Source organism: Panthera tigris, chromosome B1 (genome assembly GCF_018350195.1).
Source record: "Panthera tigris isolate Pti1 chromosome B1, P.tigris_Pti1_mat1.1, whole genome shotgun sequence".
NCBI classification, from domain to species: domain Eukaryota; kingdom Metazoa; phylum Chordata; class Mammalia; order Carnivora; family Felidae; genus Panthera; species Panthera tigris.
This window is the reverse complement of record NC_056663.1, coordinates 104,173,696-104,196,382: the sequence shown is the minus strand read 5'-3', so window position 1 is coordinate 104,196,382 and position 22,687 is coordinate 104,173,696. Positions and strand designations below refer to the sequence as shown.

General features: G+C 37.3%; 1 protein-coding gene across 2 annotated transcripts in view; it reads left to right on the top strand.

Annotated features, from left to right (window-relative positions):
- The first annotated feature begins 16,320 nt into the window (after positions 1–16,320).
- Positions 16,321–22,687, top strand: part of MYOZ2 (myozenin 2) — a 40,733-nt gene continuing 34,366 nt past the window's right edge. Inside the window, exons 1-2 of one of the 2 annotated variants that reach the window (XM_007087612.3) lie at positions 16,321–16,372; positions 16,933–17,021. In XM_007087612.3, the coding sequence (XP_007087674.1) occupies positions 16,946–17,021 (76 nt within the window). In that variant the 5' untranslated portion in view covers positions 16,321–16,372; positions 16,933–16,945. Of the gene's footprint in view, positions 16,373–16,932; positions 17,022–18,406; positions 18,462–22,687 lie in introns of those variants that run through there. The other variant, XM_042982690.1, reaches the window with a different exon arrangement.

Below are 22,687 nucleotides of genomic sequence, written 5' to 3'. Positions count from 1 at the left end.
TAGTTCTGTTCTCTGGAATGTAAGCAGAAGTGATGCATGTGTTTTCAGGCCTGAGCAGAGAATATTCTGTGCAATCTTCTACACTCTTGCTCTGTATCCAAAACATATAGAGCTGCACGTTGAGAATGTGGGCAATTTAAAAAAGGGAAGAAGCTTACTCTCTGTGTCATATGTGGAAATATTCAGGATGGACTTTCAATGAACAAGAAATAAACTTGTACTGCGGTAAGCCCTTTGAAATTTGCAATTGTTTGTTGTAGCTGATAGCTTATCATAAGAACCCAGAAATTAAAAATAAAATGAGAACTAAAAATAATTCTCTCTGTTTGCAAAATTTTAAATACAATTCTGGGAGCTCAAGAGTTAAAGAGAAGAGTGTATAATAGAAATGTTTAAATACTGGAATTAAATAATAAATAAACCCAAAGAAAGTTGGAAGAGGAAAATAATATGGAAATGCACAGAAATAGAAACAAGTATGTAACAGAAGAGAAACAAAATGCTGGTCTTTGAAAAGACTAATAAAATTAACAAACCTCTAGCAAAGTTGATTCAAAGAAAAAGAGGTAAAGTAAAATTCAACAATATTAGGAATGAAAAGGGGAAATACTGCAGATACAGCAGGAAGTTTAAAAATCAAAGAATGTGTTAAAAATTAAAAGCTAAGAGACACTGACGACCTTTTGTTCTGGATTTACTTATCAGGAATGTTTGTGGAGTGAATAGCCTTGGAATATACGGTGTCTTCTTCTGGACCAAAAAGTAGTCATACTTACTGCCAATTTATGGGGATCCTGGGTGGCTCAGTCGGTTAAGTGTCTGACTTTGGCTCAGGCATGATCTCGTGGTCTGTGAGTTCAAGCCCCGCGTCTGGCTCTGTGCTGACAGCTTGGAGCCTGCTTTGGTTTTTATAACTCCCTCTCTCTCTGCTCCTCCCCCCCCCCCCCATACTCTCTCTCTCTCTTTCTCTCTCTGTCAAAAATAAACATTAAAAAAATTTTTTTTTAAGATTCAGGGGTGCCTTGGTGGCTCCATGGTTAAGCCTCCAACTCTTCATATCAGCTCAGGTCAGGATCTCGCAGTCATGAGACTGAGACCCAGTTGGGCTCTCCACTGAGTGCGGAGTCTGCTTCGGATTCTCTCTCTCTCTCTTTCAATCTCTCTTTCTCTCTCTCTCTCTCTCTCTCTCTGCCTTTCTCTCCCAAAATGAACAAATAAACATGTTTTTAAAAGATTCAAATTCCCTAAGCTCAGGGCATCTCACCTGTAATGCAACTCAGTGCATATGTGTACATCCATTTGAACCCATCCATGTTGCCCTGTGGGACCTGGAAACAAGAAGAATTGATGCAAACATGAAGCTCATGCTGCTTGCTGTGCCGTAAGTAAAGTCCTTTATGTCTGACTCAGGAGTTCGTATCTTCTGCCACTATGTATGAAACTGTGGTAAGATAATGTGTTGGCTTGCAAGTATGGCAAAATCTCACTGCTCTCATAGTTCTCGACATGAACAAGATAATTTGAAAATGTACGTGGAAGACCCACAATGAGCCAAAATCTTCTCAAAGAAGAACAAGGAGAGGGTACTTGCCCTACCAAATACGGATTCATTATAAAGTTATAAAATTTAAAAGACTGCAATATTGAAATGGAAATAGGTTAATGGACTAATGAAAAATAATGGTTGTCATAGAAACAGACCTAAACATATATAGAAACGTAATATGTGACAGTGTTGAATTTCTAGTTCAGCTAGGAAAGATGTACTATTCTACAGTTGAAGGTAGGACAAGTGTTATCCATTTGGGCATAAAATAAGATTGGATCATTACCTCATACCCCACACAAAGTTAGTCTCAGATGGAATAAGGTCTTAAATGTGAAAAAGCAAAAGTTTGTAAATTTTAGAAGAAAATAGATTTATGACTTCAACTTAGAAAAGACAGAAGAAGCATAAACCATAAAGTAAAAGATTGATGCATTCATTGGTTTTGTTTAAACCAAAGCTATAAAAAAAAAAAAAAAAGATGTCAAAACAAAGTTGAAAAAACAAAGCAGAAAGGTAATTGCTATACAAGTAGCTAAGGAAGGATTAGTTGCCAGGCTATTTAACAATTTCTAAAAATCAAGATGAAAAAGGAAAAGAACTCGATAGAAAAAGAGACAAAGAGAAGACTAGACATTGCTCAAAGAGAAATATGAATGAATATCCAATAAACTTAGGATGAGCACAACATCACTTTACTAATCAGGGAAATAGAAATGAAACCACATTTTACACCTATTTGATGACCACGGTAAAGTCTAACCCGCCAGGTGCTGTGGAGGATGCAAAACGTAGTAGAACTCTTATAGGCTGTTAGTAAGAAGATAAATTTGCATAATCATTATAAGCTATGAGTTTAACTCCTGGCTTTATTCTCCAGAAAATCTCTTGCATAAGTGTTCCCAAGAGACATGTACAAGTGTTTGTACAAGTGGTATATTCATACAATGAATACTAAACAGTAGTGAAAAATCAGTAACCTGCAGCTATACCATAACATGAATGAATCTTAACAACTTTTTTCAGGGAAAAAAGAAAGTTGCAGAAGACTATGGATAATTATTAATAAAGTTCAAAAATAACCCAAAGCAAACTACATAGTTTAGCAATGCATATATCCTCACTGGAAAATGCATGAAGATGACCTAGGAAATGACTTAAAATATTTATTACTATGAGTGTTTTTGGGGAGGGGCAGGGAAGCAGGGAGAAGATAGAAGGGATAGATATGGGCATCAATAGCATTGATAGCATTCTATTTTTTTTTTTTTTTTAATTTAGAGAGAGACAGAGACAGTGCATGTGCGAGCCGTGGAGATGAACAGAGGGGCAGAGAGAGAGTCAGAGAGAGAGAGAAAGGGAGAGAGAGATTTTCAAGCAGGCTCCATGTCCAGCATGGAGCCCAACATGGGGCTCAATCCCACAAACTTGGGATCATGACCTGTGTCAAAATCAAGACTGACTGAGCCCACCCAGGTACTCCAAAGCATTCTATTTCTTAACTTGGGTAATATATTCATAGGTATTCATTTTAAAGTTGTGTTCCATAACTTTTATATTAGTAATAAAATTGGGGGAAATAGACCATTGAAAGAAAAAGTGTTCTAAATACACAGAGTCACTCATATGCATAAATACATTAAGTAAATACATATTTACTAAAAAAAATCATCTTTTTTCTGTAATTGTTTAGAAAACTTGGTAAAGAACAAATTATTAAGAAGTGAAATATTTCCGGGGCGCCTGGGTGGCTCAGTCGGTTAGGCGGCCGACTTCGGCTCAGGTCATGATCTTCGGTCCGTGAGTTCTAGCCCCGCGTTGGGCTCTGTGCTGACAGCTCAGAGCCTGGAGCCTGCCTCATATTCTGTGTCTCCCTCTCTCTGACCCTCCCCTGTTCCTGCTCTGTCTCTCCCTGTCTCAAAAATAAATAAACGTTAAAAAAAAAAATTTAAAAAAAAAAAGAAGTGAAATATTTCCTCATAGTCTGTTGCCTAACAGAAATAGTTAAATTTCTTCACACAGAGACACTTCAACTGCTGCAGTTCACTACAGGATTGACCATTGAAATGTACAAATGACCCTCAAACAACGTGGGTTTAGGGGCATCAACCCTCTCCGTCTCCTATAGTCGAGAATCTGCATATAGTTTTTACTCTCCAAAAAATTAACTACTAGTTACTGTTGACAAGAAGCCTTCCTGATAACATAAATAGTTGATTAACACATGTTTCGTATAAGTGTTATATAATGTAGTCTTACAATAAGATGAGCTAAAGAAAATGTTATTAAGAAAACCATAAGAGAAAATGCACTTATAGTACTGTACTGTATTTATCAGAAAAAGATCCACGTATATGTGGAGCCATGCAATTCAAACCCATGTTGTTCATGGCTCAAATGTGCAAGGAAAGACTTAGTGGTGTTATCCACATAAAGGAGCCTCCTAAAGGCAACCCTGTAACCCTGAGGCGGCACAGCAGCTGGAAAAGAGGGGAGTGTTCTATAGTCGTAGGAGGAATTCTTAGCTGTGCTCCCTTAACTTTTCCCCTGGAGCTCCCTTCTCCCCTCTAGATGAGTGCACTACTAGTGGGAAAAACTCCAACAGTGACAGAGTTCCCACAGATACTGTGCAGTATAAATAAGGCTGGAGGGGGGAAGTGGGGCTGAAAATTAGGTGGTGAGGGCTGCATCACCCCAAAGCAAAAAGCATGCTTTTGAAACCCATCTTCTATGAGGAGGGCCTTTTTGTGATTGAAACTTAGTGGTGCCTCTACTGTCTTCACGATGGCTCTTATTATAGTCCAGCATAGTGTAGTTATGAGATAACTAATCTCTATTCCTTTCTAGAATGTAATCTGTACCCTTGATTTGAAAAAAGAACAGAGATTATATTTTATTCACCTTTGTATACCCAGGTGTCTGGTGTTTGCCATAGAGCATGTAAAGGATTTTTGTTCCGAGGAGTGGAAAGATAATACCTATGGAATTTGTGTTTGGCTCCTAGGTTTCCAAAATGACGGTTTCCAATTCATGACGGTTTTGTAAATTTTCTGCACATAGGAAGCAGAATCTGTCCCCGAATCAGCTAAATTAGTTATTCAGGTCTCTCTCTCTCCCTCCCTCTCTCCCTCTCTCTCTGTCTCTCTCTCTCTCTCGCTAATGGCTTTATTCCTAAAGCATCAAGTTTTTTATAGCATCAAGTATACATAAGGCAACAAACATCTCACTAGGAGTAAAAGATATTCAAGATTTTAAATTTAATGAGGAGATATTAATTGTGATGGTTTGGAGCCTCATTACCATTAGAAACAGTGAAGCCAGACAATCTGGGTTTGAGTCCTGGCAACATAGCTTCTGAGCTAGGGCAAGTTAATTAGTCTTCTATGTTTCTGTTTCTTTACCTGCAAAAAAGAGGTGATAATAATAGCACTTATCTAGGATGTTGTGAGGATTAAATGAGTTAATATATACAAAACACCTAGAACAGTCTCTGATATGCCATAAAGAGTATAGAAGTGATAGTTCTTACAATGATAATGGTAGTGGTGGCGATAATGACAATGCTTCCCTCTATTTATGCTTCACCCTGTACTTAGAATTGCCTATAATCTTCTGACTATTCCCCCAATAGTCTCAGAGCCCCAGCGTTCTAGTCAATTCTCTTTAATAATGCTCAATTTGGAAATTATAAGAATGAATTGGGGAGATTTTTTCATAACACATCCTCACCCACCAATTGATCCAATAATCATCCACTTATGTGATACAGAAATCCCACACAGAGAACCCTTAACAGGGAAGGTAGAAAAGGGTCTTTCTAGCCCTTGTTTGGCCCCGTTCATCAATCAGTTAATAAGCCCCTGCATAAAAAGATGGGGGGGGACAGGAAAGATATTTAACATTAATGAAATTTTATAATTTTTATGGTGTAAAAATGACTTAACATAAAATTTCAGCCCCTCAAAAGAAGGAAAGTAACAAAAGAGGAAAAAAGAGGAAAGTATTCAAGAGAGTAACTAATGAAAGTACAAATGCAGTGCTTCTGAGATAAAAAGGAGTTTCCTATACATGTAGAGATTCATAGATTCCAACTGTACTTTTACAGATGCAATAGTTCCTCTAACAAATATTCTCCTCTGCACTGATGGCATGGTTTAATAAAAACCAAGAACAGCCTCTGAACTTCTTTGCTACTTGTAGTCAGAATGAGTTCCTGTAGAGTGATTAGGCAAAACTGAAATTACCATTTTGAAACAAGGTATTTTCCAAACCAAACAGCAATGTTAGATGAATTGATTCAGCTTCTTAGAGGTGCATTTGCAGCCAAGTCATTTGGGTGTTCTTACAAAGAAAAATTGGACATAAAACTGAAATATTCTAGAGGAAAGGACAGTTCCTTTGATTGACCCACAAATATCTAAAACTTTTCTTTATCCACTTGGTTCCTCCAAAGGATATTCCAAAGCTATTCCAAACTCTTTCTTTTCATTCCCCTCCTATGCACCCTACTGCCACAACCTCAACCCATACTACTGCTTGATCACACTCCATCTATCTTACGCTCACTATCCAATTCCTTCACTTCCAATTTGACCTTCCTTCTGATGAAGAAACATTTTCTTGAAGCACTGCTCTTCTTCTTTAACATAAATCAAGCAAGTTTCAAATCCCCTGCTCCCTGCTGCTTTATGCTCAAAAAATTCTTTGGGTATTGCCATCCAAAGGGAAAGTTGTGAGTATTTACATTACATTTTTTTTCTTTTTATGCAAGTTGCATTATATACAACTTTATCCTCAATTGGACTATGAAATCCTTAAAAGCAAAAACCACATTTTACTCATTTTGTAAATGCCTACCATAGGTATGACCTAAATAAGCCCTCAATATGACTTGTGAGCCCCAACCACATGCACTTTCTACTGTACCCTCTATGGTTGTTTCAGCATTTCACTAAGGAGGGAATTTTGAGGGAAGAGAGTAGAGGAGACTGAAGCAACATTTGCATAGCAAGCAGATTTTTTGTTTAAATTGTATGCGTACTGCATTCATTCATCCATCCATCTATCCATTTATTAAAGTGGATTAAGTGCCAAAATGTGTTAGATACTATGCTTGGTGTTAGAAGCCCAGCAAAGAAAAAAACATAATAGTTTGTGCCTTCGTGGCATTTACATTAATATGGAAGACAGTGATTAGTATTATGGAGAAAATTAATCTGCAATCAAGGAGGTTGCAGAATTCTGGAGGGAAGTGTTATATATTTTTTAACAGAGTAGACAAGGAATGTTTTACTGAGAAGGTGGCACTGAGTAAAGACCTGAAGCGGTTTGGGCAAGAGACACACAGATATCTGGAAGAAAGTGTTCTTGGCAGAATGAACAACCTGGAATGTTTGAGCAAAGCAAAAAAAAACAAAAACAAAAAAAAAAAAACACAAAAAAACCATAGAGGTCTAGAGCAGTAAGAGCAAGAGACAGAATAGAAGATGTGGTTAGAGAGTTATCAGATGGTAAGAATGTGGAGGATATTTTTAGGCTATTCTTAGGACTGGATTTTACTCTAAGATACAAAACCATTAGAGCATTTTGAGCAAAGGAGTTAAATTTGATTTTAACTTTTAAAGGGTCTAGCTACCTTTTGGGAAGACACTTAAGTGATAGACATGTGGAAATAGAAGGCCATTCTACTGCTGACCAATCTCCCGACTTCTTCTTCCCTTTCTTTGTCTTTCACCTTAGCCTCTTCACTTTTCTCAAATATGCCAGGCATGTTAACACTTTGGGACCTTTTACTTGCTCCTTTACTTGCTCCTTCTGCCTGGAATTTTCTTCTCCTAACATATGCATATGACTTCCTTCTCCCTTTCCTTTGGATCTTTATTTGAATGTCACCTTTTCAATGAGGACTTTTTCGGTCATTCTGAAAAAATCCCTCCCACCAACAATGCTGCCTGACTTCTCTATTGTTTTTCTTGGTACTTATCATCTAGCATATGGTATATTTTACTTGTTTATCTTGTCCTATGCCTATCTCTCCCACTGGAATGTAAACTCCATGAAGATGGGAATTTTTAAAATTTTATTTACTACTCAGTGCCTAGAATAGTACCTAATACATGCTAGGTGCTCAATAAATATCTGTTGAATGAAGAAACTAAGAAGGAACAGAGGAGGAAACCAGGAGTATATGGTTTTCTGGAATCAAGAAACAAAGCTTTTCATATTATAATAGTATTATATGGTGACAGGTGGTGGTACGCTTGTGGTGAACACAGCACAATGTATACAGTTGTCAAATAACTGTGCTGAACTAATGTAATATTGTGTGTCAACTATTACTTCAATTAAAAAAAAAAGAAGAAGAAAAGCCTTTTAAGAAAGAGGTAATAATGAAGATGCATTTTTGACTGAAGATATACGTGCTTATTTGAGTTGTACTGAGGTCGTGTTTGCATGGCATGCACACTATTTCAGCTTCAAGAGCAATGATATGAAATAAAGGAGCTAAAGTTCTCCTAACCAACATCACTTCTTGACCTATCACTGCATATCATGGAATCAGGAGATAAGAATGGAGAATGGACAGTTAAGCTATCAGTGGTGAAAGAAACTAATATTCCTTACATTCCTGCTACATGCCACGCATTATATGATGTTATCCAGTCAATATTTGCAGCCTGACTACCATATACCATCACTATCTTAAGCACTGGGATTACAAAGTGACTAGGGAATAAAACATTAGAGTCTTGTTAGAACAAAGAAATTGAATACATAATAGATACATTGCACATCTAAACACAACACAATATAAACCCAGAAGAGCAAGTAACCCAAGAACACGCACTAACTCCACTTGGAGAGGCCAGAAAAGATTACAAGGGGGTGAAACTATTTGTAGGTGGAGGCTATAGAAAAATCAGTGGAAACTTGCCAAGTAAGAGAGCTCGTCAGGTAGAGGAAACAACCTACTGTGAGCAAAATTTTGGGTTCCAAAACAATGAACGTGGGTAGAGACCTAAGAACCCATCAACCTCAAGCCCAAACATAACTTTAATATGATGATTTAGTATAATGATTTCATTTCGTATGAAATGAAAAAAGGAGAGTAGAACAAGGAAGCTAGGACTCAAGTTGCCTTACAACTGTTGCTGTGCGCTTGGAATAGAGAGCAAAACATGAAACAATGCCTGGTTGTATAACCTATCAGCACACCATGACTATAGTCAAAACCCAACCTGGCCAGATTTGTGTCTTGAGAGACAACACTCAGGTTATTATCTCCTTTCCTCCTTCAGGTGAGAGGGATGGAGGTTGAGGTAGACTTCCATTCCCCAACCTAAAAGTGATTTAAGTGCTTGGTTAGATTTTAAGCAGGAAAGGAAAAAAAGAGGATTCTATGATTCCTGGCTTGGTCTGCAGTGTAGGTAGGGATGTTGTCATTCCGTGTGTCTATATTGGGAATTCAGGATGAGGAGCTCATTTGAGAGGAAAGATGATGAGTCCAGTTTGGGATATGTTAGTGTTATGCAGTTTGTAGGACACCAAAATTGGGGTTCTGGTTGCAATTTGGAAATACAGGTGAAGGTGAGAAGGGCAGTCAGGATCAGCCAGCTAGGAGGTCACTTATGACTGTCTTAAACGTAATTTCATAAACTGATGGGACACAGCCTTGCTAAGACTAATGAAACTGGGAAGCTGGCATGTCTGGACCTGCTCAGAACTGGTCCTTTGTAAATTTACCCTGGTGATGGCATGCTGGAAACTCCCCTGATGGCACAACCTGGCTCTGATACCAAACCTCACTGAACATTTCCTTTTTTTTTTTTAAGTAGGCTTCATGCCCAGCATGGAACCCAATGGACTCACGACCCTGAGATCAGGATCTGAGCTGCGATCAAAAGTTGGACACTTAATGACTGAGTCCCCCAGGCTCTCCTGCACATTTCCTTTTAAACCTTGTATGTTACATATTTCTTTCCTTCTACCAGTATCTCTCTCCCAACAATCAACCATCAGAGACCTACCTCTACCATGATGTGAACAACTCCAAATCTCAAATTATCAGAATTTTTATTACTTTAAAAACGAGTATTCGTTTCTTTTTTATCTCCAGACATGTTCAGGTTTCTTCTTCCAAAGCATGCATGCATGTGCATTGTATCCACGTGCAACTTGCTTTTAGCAACTGATCTCTCTCTCCCTTTCAGTTCATGATCAGTCCTTTCAAATAAATAGTTTCCATTTGCAGCTTACACTTCCTAACCACTCATTATTGCCTTAAATCCTTTCTATTTGGGTTCTGTGACTACCACATTAAAAAGATGTCTCTATTCTGCCAAAGACCTACTTCTTGCCAAATCCAATGACCTTTTCTCATGTGTCATTCTCTATGATCTCTTTGTAGAACTTGACAGTGCCTGGAAATTCTCTTTTGAACTTTGCTCCCCTGGTTCTTTTCCAATTCTTTAACTATTTCTTATTCATATTTTTATTCACTTATTCATTCAACAAATATTACTAGGCACTGAATTTTTTACTCCTAAAATGTGTCATAGTTTAATGAGAAAAAGTACTAGGTGGGTTTGGATTTAGGCAAACTACATGGGAAACCAGCAGATTACTGGACATTTGGATGGCGAGCAGATTCAGAATATGGAGAGTTATTTATACAATTCAGGTTTTACTAATGACATTAGGTTCTGATACACTGATAAATCACTCTCACATGGAATATATATTTATCAAGTTCACCAGAACCTTCTCTGTTCATTTCTGGATACTTTATTTCTGAGCAATTCCTCTTCTGATCCACACATGCTTTACTTATGTGTATTAATACCACAGCTCAAGTCATATCCATCTTTCTCAGTTAAGGAACCATTCCATTTTTTCTATCTGTGTAAACTTCAGCATGTGATTTAACTTCTCTGTATCTCATTGGCAAATGAGGATTAAGCTATTGTTGTTTAAGGTGACTTCCCATATTTTGTTTGTCATCTTTTCACATGTTTATGCTACTTTTAAACTTTTGAGGGGGCACCTGGCTGGCTCAGTCGGTTAAGCACCGACTTGGGCTCAGGTCATGATCTTACTGTTCAAGCTCCGCATCAGGCTCTGTGCTGACAACTCACAGCCTGCTTCAGATTCTGTGTCTCCCTAACTCTTTGCCCTTCCCCTGCTCATACTCTGTCTCTCTCTGTCTCAAAAATAAACATTGAGGGGCGCCTGGGTGGCGCAGTCGGTTAAGCGTCCGACTTCAGCCAGGTCACAATCTCGCCGTCCGTGAGTTCGAGCCCCGCGTCAGGCTCTGGGCTGATGGCTCGGAGCCTGGAGCCTGTTTCCGATTCTGTGTCTCCCTCTCTCTCTGCCCCTCCCCCGTTCATGCTCTGTGTCTCTCTGTCCCAAAAATAAATAAAAATAAATAAATAAATAAACATTGAAAAAAATTTTAAAAACTTTTGATGATGATGATGATATTAACAATAGAAATAATAATAAATAATAATAATAATAATGGTTAGCACTTATTACACACTTAATATGAGCCAGGCATTGTGATAAGCACCATGCCTTGTAACAGCTTTATAACATCGATGCTATGATTGTCCTTATTTTATGGTAAATGCTGCTGATAACTCTAGCATGTGATACATGGCTGTGAAATCCAGGTTCTGTCACTACATTTGTTGACTCTATATTCTTTAAAAACCTTCATGTTTTCTTTAATAAACTTTTATTTAATTAGGTCATGCTAAATTTGTATATAAAAGCAGGGGTAAATTTTCCTGCAGGTGAGAGAACTGTCAAAGAAAATGCTTCCATAGACTGTAGGAAAAATACAGGCTGGCTAGAATCATGAAAGGAAATGTGACAAAGTTCTGGATAAATGCTGGGATTATGCAAGCAAAGGAAAAAAAATGATTTGCGGGTTTGCTTTGGCAACTTGTTTCTTAATATTCCTGTATATGAAACTTTATTTCTTTCCAAGTTCCCAGCCCTATTACGTTAGCTGTCCTTGACAAGCTGGTCATCGGGTTCTGTTTAACTCTCCTTTTCACCCCAGTTTACCTTAAGTCTTAATTTAAGAACCTAGAAGGAAATGCTTAAGCAAAAGAAATAAATTTTCAGAGGAAGACAGGTAAAACACTGGTTTGCCTATAAATGGACTATTTTCATAGAGGTGGATTTGATTCTTATTTTTGGCCCTAAAGGTGGTAAGTGTGTTTGAGTGTGTGGTTTACTGGCCAGGAAAGGAAGGAGAGGTCTACACAGCAAATGGCACATGTTTCCATTTGTTTATGTTCAGCATTTTAATAACTTTAGTATTTGCACAGCTGAAGGAAAGGAAAGCACCCTGAGAACAGACACCATGAGGAACTCTACAAGTTTGCAAATGAGAAAAACATGAGTTGGAAAAGAGCCACAAATGTTACAAGTAAAAAGTACCCGAGCCAAAATAAACCTAGTGTTGGGATGCTACATTCTAAAAGGAATCAATAAGGAGCACATTGAAATAATTAATCTGACAATTTTCAACTCTGCTTCTTTATTTTTGTTATGAGGATATCAACACAGAGATATCTTCCTCTATCTTAGGAAGACAGAGATTTCTGCACAGTATAGTGAAAATACAGAAGCCTGTGGCTCAGACAGAACAAATTTTTAATCCCATCTCTATAATTTACAAAGATGATGTTGCGTGGGGGATTTTACTTAATCTCTCAGAATGTCCATTTCCTCATCTGTAAAACAGGAGCAATGCCTAGCAAATATTAACTAAATGGTGGCTGTAATAGTTCCGCTCAAATACTGTAAATGCCCTCAAGCCTATACTACAGTGAGACCAATTGCAAACTCATCTGTTTGTCTTGTACTGTCTCACCTTGGCCAGTGGGGTGATCAGCACAGCACTGCTTACAACTATTCTGCCCTTGCTGTGGTTGGGTAATAAGATTGATTGTAAGCTGGACCTTCCTGGATGTAGGAAAATAGAAACTGAGAAAATATGGCAAACCAGTTAGCCATCGAGAATGGATAAGCCTTCCGCACAAACCAAAACACACGCGCCCATAGACGGCCCTACCAGCTGTAAGTTTTTATACATTTGTTATCCTTTCTTTCTTCTGAGGGTTAGCACCATATATGATGCCCTGAAGGCTGGTAAATAACTGATCATCTTATTGGATTTGTCATTTAAACACTAGCCTGGCAGCTGCCCTTTTTGAGTTATGTGTGCATCCAACCAGAACCTCAATAATGGTGATATGTTGTCTGCCCATCTAGCAGACAGTTCCCACATCCTGGGCACCCCCGGATCCTGCCCTAATCTCTAACTGCCCACAGTCACCTAATATAGACTGAAAATGGGACAAGGAGAAACACAGAACTAAAAAACAAGTGTTCAGTGAGAGGAAGATCAATGTAGACCTTGTTTACCACTTGGCTAAAGGGCTCATGTTTACTGCACTGGCTAAATAAGGTTGTCTTTCATGGGTCTTCATGGTGTGAATTTTTGTTAGGTGGTATATTGGCAGTGAAACTCACCTTATTTAATCTCTTTTTCTCTTTTAGCAAGTGGTGAAGGAGTTGGAAACACAACTGGAAGCCCAAGCAAAAGAAATAGTTTGATTACAGGGGCATTAAGAAGTTCTGCCAAAAACTTCTTCCTCACTAGTCTCCCAAGGCACCAGACTCTACCATTAGGATCCCATTATTTTGCTTACAAGAAAAGATCTCATCTGTCATTGTTAGCTCCAATTAATCTAAAATACTTAGGGCCTTGATGGAAACTTAAAGACTACTCTGCTTATGTTAGGGTTAGGAAGAAGCATCAAAGACAAGAATAATTAGTAGGGCAAGGCAAGTGTAAGTACGGAGATCCTGGGGGTAGGAGAGATAATTTTTTAGTATATGGTGTGTGTGTGTGTGTGTGTGTGTGTGTGGCAAGGGGACAGTCCTGTGTCTTGGGAATGGAAAAGTTGGAGTTGAGGACAAAGGGAGATCACAATATGACAAATTTGAGGGAAGTTTAATCTAGAGTCAGATCTCTGTGCAGATGATATTATGACTCAATTTAAAATTTAAATGCATTGGCTTTCAGAATGGACCATATTAAAATGCTTTAATATAACCCTTAATGTTCTTTTTTAAAATTTAGCCTTGTCAAGGGGCACATGGATAGCATACACTGCCTAAAAGTTACAATACCAGTGATTTGTTCTTTCTTCTTTTGAGAACAAACAATAACTCAGATACCAGAAACCTGTCAAAGATATGTATAAATGAGCTTTAAAAATAAGGCAAAACAATGTTAAGTATAATTGGAAAATAAACAAAAATAAGTAAGTCATTATATTCTTTAAAACTTTAAAAATTGTTTAAAATACCTCTTTTCATTTTGGAAGCCAAAATTAACATAACAATTATTATCTACTGAGGACACCAGTTCAACCTGTAGAACCACATAACAGAAAATTGGAAGCATATTAAGGTGACCAAATAGGAAAACTGGGGCTTTCTGAGTATATTCTTTTTTACTGAATAATGCAGTTGATTATTCTAATCCTTTCATATTGCAGGAATAATAATAGTAAAAGACAAAACATTAACATTCATTAAACTTTTATTAAGTATCAGAAGTTTCTGAAATTGTTGTTACATGTAAAATGTTCATGACACAATGTGGTAGAAACTGTAATCCCCGTTTTACAGATAAGAAAGCTAAGAGTTTAAGAGACTTAACTAATAGCATGCTACAATAAATGCCAAAGCCAGGAATTTAAGGGCAATTGGAGAATCTTAGGAGGAAATTTAAATTGATTTGGCTCCAGCAAAATGGTTTCTCATTGGTGTCTAATTAAAATCTTCAATACAAACATTTGCTTAGAAGCAATTGCAATAGGTCAGCTTAAATCTACTACCTACTCCCTTGAACCATTGATCCCATGCTCAGTCACCAAAATGTATAACCTATTTCAATCTCATACAAAACAATTTCTTTCGTACGTGGCCACCATCATATATTCAAGTGACTGTTCATGTATTACAATTCTATTTTTTCCCCAAGTGTTTGACATAACAGGAAGGGAATTCCAAAATCATGCCAAACCTTTAATGCATTCCACAATTAATCTCCAGCCCACTCATTTTTTTCATACATTCAATGAATATTGAGTGCCTGCCACACACTAGACACAATTCTTGATGCCCAAGCCCTTATGGAGTTCCTTGTATTTTTGGTAGGAAAAAGAGACACTAGATAGATAAAATAATGTTGACATGTTCTAGTGTCAAAATTTGAGAGTTGATATTATAACCATTTATCTCCCTTGCCAGTAAGTTAACCTCTAAATTTTAGCCAGGCAAATGGCCACACAGAAGAAAATCTACATTTCCCAACTTCTCTTGAAGTTCTCTGTATGGCTATTTGACTAAGTTCTGGATAGATGGATATAAGCAAAAGAGATCTGAGCAACATCAGGACATGTTCCGAAGAAGAGATAGTGTGCCTTTCTCATTACTTTTTCCTTTTTCTGCTAACAGAAATATGAACATGCTGGCTAGAGCTGAAGCAGCCACATAGGCCCAAAGGACCTGCATTTTAGGGAAAACGGAGCAAAAAATTAGAAGGTGATTGAGCCCTTGTTGATTATGTCAATCACATTAATCCTAGATGATCACCTCTGGACTAAGTTTACATGTGGGGAAAAACAAACTTCCATCTTTTTAAAATTTCTGTTTTGGGGGTTTTTCTTTCACTTCCATTCGACTTTAATTTTAATACAAAAATATAAAGAAAAATGAAGCCGAATTAGGGGAACAGAGAGTGGCACCATGTGATATTTTAGACATGGGGACTGGGGAAGAACTTTGTAAAGAATCAATAGTTGAGCAAAGTCCTGATTGCATGACAGAGTGAGCCATGTGCATAGACGAAGAGCATGTTACAGCAAGCAGGAAATAGTAAAAGCAAAAGCCCAGAAATGGGAACATGCTTCTTCTGTGTTCAAAGACCAGCAAGGAGGCCAACAAGGCCCACCTTCAAAATTTGTTATCCTGTCATTCTCCCAAACAGGATTCCTTGACTCCAGACCTTGCAAAGATTAGTCAACTTTGTAGGCACTGTTCCTCACAGGGTTTCTTCAAAAAGTGTGACCCAGTTATGAGTCTAAGCTTTTACTCAAATAGCTTCATGGCTCAACTTTAACACCATTTCAAAGTGCTCACCTGCCTCAGCATTCAAATATTACCCATTTTTCTGAACCCAGCATCTGTTTTCACTCCTGCTTAAGGGATGACTCTGCTCCACATTCCTTTCTTTATTCTTGAAACTCTGTAGATATTATTGTCCAGACTTTCATTTTAATAATTAATGATCATTCTGTTCTCATTCATGTTATGTGTCTCTTGCCGCCTCAATTAAGAGGTAGCATGAGATCTACATGTCAAAAAGTTTTCAAAATCCCTTTTGGCTACTATCTTCTCAAAGAGAAGGTGCTCCATAAAAACTTTCTGTATGTTCATTCAATCATCTCTCAAACTAGAAGCACAATGGAGAAAACCTAATCTTTCTCTGTTCCTCCCTTTCGCCAGGAAGATATGAGTAGCTGAAGTATTTGGTGCTATATATAGTCAGTTGATGTCAGCTGGATGCCAGTCTCTTCAGAAAGGCTCAGTCCCCAGTTTGAGTCAGAGCTAGGGACCATGCCGTCCCAGGCTCAGGGATAAAAACCATCGGGCCCAAGTGCCATCCATACTCCATCTCCACTCTTTCCTCCACAAATTGGGATTCAACCCTGCTGAAAAGCACAGTCTAAGAACAAGGTGAGTATATTGTTTCCTAAAATGTTTTATTAGTCAGTTGTCCAAGGAGGTTCAGAGTTGTGACTCATAAATGGGCATTCTTTGCTTTAAAGGGCAGCTGTTGATGTCAATATTAAAATGTCACCACCAAAGAGTCCTGGTTTAATCTAGTGTCCTTTCTTCATTCTTACAGTTTGCTGGAATTGATGTACTGTGATGCTGGTACAAGTGAAGGCCAATAAGGAAATAATGACAGATTAAAATAAACTGTGGAAAAGAGAGAGGGAGGGGAAAGGAGGCAGCTCTCTCATTGTTTCTCATTGCCTGGTGACCATTGTACAAGTGTATAGATAAGACTGGGCCTGAAACTCTGAGTATTATCCTCTGTACAGTGTGACTTTGCCTGTCAATGAGTAACATGCTCTGTCACTAGATAGAGAATACATATTAAAGTCACTCAGTAGGAAGCAATGATAAATTCCTAATACAGAACAAAGATGCTGTCTTTCAAAAGGATGATTATAAAACACTCCAGACAAGTTCTTCATGATGTTTCAATAATGTTCCTTTATTTTCTATAGGGAACAAAAAACCATGCTTTCACATAATACCATGGTGAAGCAGAGAAAACAGGAAGCATCAGCCATCATGAAGGAAATCCATGGAAATGGTATCAATAAAAATCCTTTGTAGCATTAACATAGCTCACCATTAACATAGATCCTTCCTGATGTTATTTAATATTCTATAGTTTACTTCCTTTAAATCCTTGCTATTCTGTCATAACAAACCTGGAGCTCTAGGGAGTGTAGAAAAGCCTATGGTAACTAATCCTTTTGTAGTCATCCTTTCTCATTTGAAAGCTATTTTCAGATGAACAACTGCTCTAAAGGAATGAAGCAATCTGACAGCTGATGTACATTCTGTTTGGCTTGCCTTTCACATTTCACATTATAAATTAATATCCCTCTCAATTCCTTTTTTTGGCCAGGTCTCATATTTATCTTGATGGTCCAACCTGCATGGCATATCTTGATTTCTTTTACCTTATACTGCATAAAACATTCAAAATATATTCTATTATCTTTTTTGTATGAAAGCTTTTAAGTTGGAATCCATGTTGTGAATTTCTCCAACCCTGAAACCAGTCTTCGTATTTAGTAATTGGTTTACTAAGACATTTTTCTGTAGAAATCTACTTTTATTTATAATTTTTAAGGAAATGTAAAGTTTATGTAGTCTCAAAGCATACGGCCCCCCAAAATTTAATATAAATTAGATACAAGATGATATTCTACTCTCCTTTTCCTTAAGTTCTAGCAAGTAACTCTGGAAAGCAATTCTTTATACATTGCATTTTGATTATTATAAAGGAAATTCAACTTTATGAGCAAAGGATAGTATCAATTAAAAGTGAATAGGTAAAGTATTCAGAGGCTTTTAAGGGCTGATTTGAGCATTCCAGATATATCTATGGGGTTTTCAGAATGCCTCCTTATTTCCCCTCCATTGATAAGGAATGTAACCTTTCACCTGAACACTATCGAGACCTAAAGGCATGATATCTGGTGAGGGCAGCTGGGTACAGGGGTAAGTATAGTGTTTTCATATTTTACCTTCCATAACTCACACTGAATAGAATCAAAGATTTTTTGAACTCCCCTCCCCACACAGTGTCATATCTAAACAGTCTTGTTAAGTTTCATTTTCTATCTTTTGCAATACACAATCACCATACTGGATTCAATTTAGTTTTACTATGATGTTAGACTAGCTTGGGATACAGTGAGAATAATTCTGAATCAGATTCCAGAACTAAACTTGTATCAGTTCAGTTCAAAAACTCATACTTCTTTTAAATTTTTGTGCTTCTTTATATTTCCTGCTTCAGGTAGTTTACTTGAAATTGTTTTTATAGTTTTCCTGATCAATAAGGAAAAAGGGGTGAACACTTGAATTTGAGAATAAATTATTTACCTTACAACTAGCTGAGATAAGTTATTTTCTAATTGCAGCACAATAATTAATCAATTGATCCATTTAATGTATTCCCAGTTTAAATCATGTGTTGGATTCTACTCTATGTTAGTCCTGCCATAGACCTACAAGGGTAAGAATATCTTTTTCTTTTTCTTACAACATAACTTTTATGTTTATGAAATATAAACAAAAAATACAACTATATCTCAAGGGGAAAAGACCCTCAAAACTATTATCTTACCACCAGTAGGTCCTGGCCATGAAAAGTCTGTGGAAGCCTCCTCCCAAGTCACGGGTAGATTTCCAGCCCCCTTAAGTGGAGTCACATGCTCTGCCTTTGTTTGGAGGTCAAGTATCCAGATAACACAGGATGATCACAGACTTTCCTAACTCATCTCAGATAAAATAGCTGTAGTACGTTAAGAAATAGCTTAAATAATTTCCCTATTTTATTTCCTCTCTTATTTCCTCTGATATCTTATGTGGAACTTTACTATTTGTATATGATACAGCGTCTAGAGATCTGGAGCTAGGAAAGTATCCTGGATACAGAGATGCGACATAGACTGCGGAGAAGCTTTCTTGGGAATAATCCTCCAAATTTTCAAATACATCACAGCAGTAAAAATCTGGATAATTTAAGATAGAACATTCAACTGTTTTTATCTTAATAATAAGACTAAGTAAATCAAACTTGGATTGCATTTTCCTTTATAAAACTGAACAGAGAAAGATATTTTCAAGTCCTTCTCCCACCTCCTTTTCCCTTTGTGCATCAGGACTTTTTTCTGTTGTGTGTTATAACTTCTTTATTTTTTTACATCACTTTTCAAAAACATTTAGCCTGGAAGAGAATGAAACGTGGCAATGAGATGACTAAATGTGTTGTCTTTTAACATGAACTGGAAGTTCACTCCAGTTCTTGTTGTCTGGGAGAGACTATAGCTAGTGAGCCTTTGAGATTAAAACAGTAGAAAAATGTAAGAATCAAATAAGGAGAGTTTTATATCAGAGTACTCATTTCATCTGAAGAAGAATCAACCTCAAAGAATTGATGAGCAATCCTATCCCTGTAGACTAAGATACATAGAACTGGATAGAAGAAGTAAAAATGTAGATAGCTTCCAGCCTCTACTGATTATGCCCTAAATTTTTACTCAGTATAAATCCATTACATTTGTGGTGTCAAATTATGCATGAGCAGCAAATCTACCACACTCCCAACAAATAATTAATAGAGAGTATTCCCTGACACTAAGGCTGTGTACTTTCACATTGACCATCCTTATCATTATATCATGACCATCATCATCAATGTTAGAAGGAGTAGAGTTGACAGTGGTAGTAGTCTTGTGTTACTGCTGTGATACAAAACTTCTGTGCTTCTTACAGGAGTATGAAGAGCCATGTTGCTGCCATCTAACAAGTGCTATTCTAAAAGACAGACAAAAACACAAAAATATTTTGCCATTATCTGTGCATGAATTAGTTGTGGGGGAAAGAAAACTTGGCTTATAAAAGTTTCATGGACAACAGCCCTGTGTTGTTTATCCCTAATTGGTCAATATTCTTCAGTATAAATCATGTTTTTCTCTCACTCAGGAACTCATTTGAGACTTGACTACTGGAGAGGAGAAAGAGAGATAGGGAAGCATGAAATGAGTTGTGAGTAATAAGGGAGTAATAAGTTGACAGAGAAAAGAGGAGGGGGAATAAGAATAAAAGAAGGGGAGGCTCTCTAGAATAACTGGCATCTGACCAGAATTGGGAGGAGGGGTGGGAAAAGAATTGTAATTAAAATAGCCATAAGCAGAACTGCGCATATGCTGTGCCCTGGGCTTACACACAGATATAACAGACAGTTCAGAAGAACTTCAGAAACAGGGAAGACCACAGTGCCTCAGAAGGCTGCTTCAGTCACCCTACAGTTTTTTCACTGGGGTGCCGTGAAGGCTTTTTTGGTATGTTTTCTGTTTATGTTCTTTATTTTTCCCCTCATGATTGGTGAATAGCTTTTCCCGGCACACAAAAGAGGACTGAGCAGACTGTTTTGGTGACTTCAGGAAAAGAGTTTAGCTTTGTGGTCTGAAAACAGGAAGCCCAGGTTCTAAAGGGAGTGCTGTTGTTGATAGGGTACCAGGAGCCCTGGGTTCCAGACTAGCCATTGGATTGCTCATCTGAACATGAGGAGGTTGGATTTGCTGATACATTTAATTCTTTTCTTTTAGCTTTTATTCATTTATTTTGAGAGAGAGAGAGTGAGAGAGAGTCCGGGGGGGGGGGGTCAGAGACAAAGGGAGAGAGATAATCCCAAGCAGGGTCTGTCAGCACAGAGCCTGATGTGGGGCTTGATCCCACAACTCTGAGATCATGACCTGAGCTGAAATCAAGAGTCAGACTCTCAACCAACTGAGCCATCCAGACGCCCCAACCAATACATCTAATTCTAAAATTCCATGATTCTAATTTACTGAACTTTGTGCCAAAGTCAAACATCAGTGTGTTTGAGTTTCTCCACCAATAACAAAGACGATGATAATATTGACATAAATTGTAAGGGCACTTTGAAAAGTACAGAGTGTACAATCTAGAAATTCAGATGGAAGACTGTGAAAATCTTCACAGCTTTTCCTGTATCAGCCTATCTTAAACTGTAATTAACCAAGTCATCAGTGTCAAAATAAGGACACCAAGAAGGCCTTAAATACCAGAGACAAAATACAAAAAGTATGCGGGAGAAAAAGATTTTAACCTAATGCTTCAGTGTACAAGTTTATTAGTTTTCTTTGGTTTCAATTTTGACATTAGCATTCCAAAACTCCAAGAAAAAAGCATGTTCTATTTTGAAAAGTTGTGTGCAGTAACATCTTGTAAATTCATAGATTTTCTGAGCATGCCATAGGTTCTTAATTTTCTAATAAGACCCTTCAGAGAAGTGGCTGCAGAGAGCTAGGCTAAATTTTAGCTAATACCCAAATTGAAATCACAGTGAATAAATCCAGCCACACTATATGTATACTATCATCTGAATTTCCTTCTTGTCTTTTTCATTCTAAAATGCTCTACAAGTACATCTCATAAACAGTCCTAAATGGTTGCATAATTCAAATTGTAGAATTCAATACATTGGTAATCTCATTTCTTAAATGTTTATAAATTTATAGTTATTAAACAATAATATTTTAATGGCAAGTTTTTGAAAACTTTACAAAATAGTCTTAGAACTCAAATCAAGGCAAAGAGATATAAAATAGGAAAGTAAAGAATCTCAGAGGTTTTAAAAATCAACTTTTTAATGTAAAGAAAATTATTACTGACATTATCAATTGCAGACTTTTCCAGCATTATTCAAAATCACAGTCTGGACTATTATCTTTCATGTAATATGTATATATGGTTGTTACATTTTAAAATAAAGTATATTTTATGGACTATATTCAATTAAAACAGGCCATCTATAAGCAGTCAGAAGAGACCTGTACAAGTGCAGAGAAAATATATGGCCTCAGGCTTCTTAGTAAATCAATAGGACCACCCTAAAGCAAGTCAATTTCCATTAACTTCCCTCCACTCTTTTTGTCTATTCCACCAGAATGGCAACTGCCAGGGAATCGTGGGGAAGTAGATTTTTAAAAGATCTTTTGTCTTACTACAATTATGTATAAGTGGTATCTTTATAGACTATGATCTAGATTCATGGGTCTAACTAAATATGTAGCTTTTGGTATGATCAAAATTTCGTCTTAAATATGTAGGACTACCTGTGCGCAATCAATCATTGTTGATGACGTTTCAGAATGTCAACCTATGAAATAAATGTGGAAAAAAAAGAATGTTTCCCTTTGGAGGAACTGAAGTCCAGTTTTGTTCATAAGACTATGCACTGACAGAAGGTTTGAAAAAGGAACTGTTCATGTTTTGGAAGATTACATATTCTCTCAATAAAATGCAATTTTCCATTTGGTTTCTAATACTCACAGTAATGGAGCTCCTCAGTATGAAAAGTAGGAGAGTATACTCAAAAACAAAATATTTGAACTTATAAAAAATGTTTATTTTGAGAGAGAGAGAGAGAGAGAGAGCGTGTGCACCCGCAAGTAGGGGAGGGGCAAAGAGAGAAGAAGAGAGCGAGAGAATCCCTAGCAGGCTCTGCACTGTCAGCACAGAGCTCAATTTGGGGCTCAATCCCAGGAACAGTGAGATCATGACTAGAGCTGAAATCAAGAGTCAGATGCATAACTGAACCACCCAGGTGCCCCAAAATATTTGAACTTTTTAATGTAAGATTTTGGATCTTAATTTAACCACAAAATATTTTACATTTGAGGACACTACTGAGGAAGAATATTAGTAACA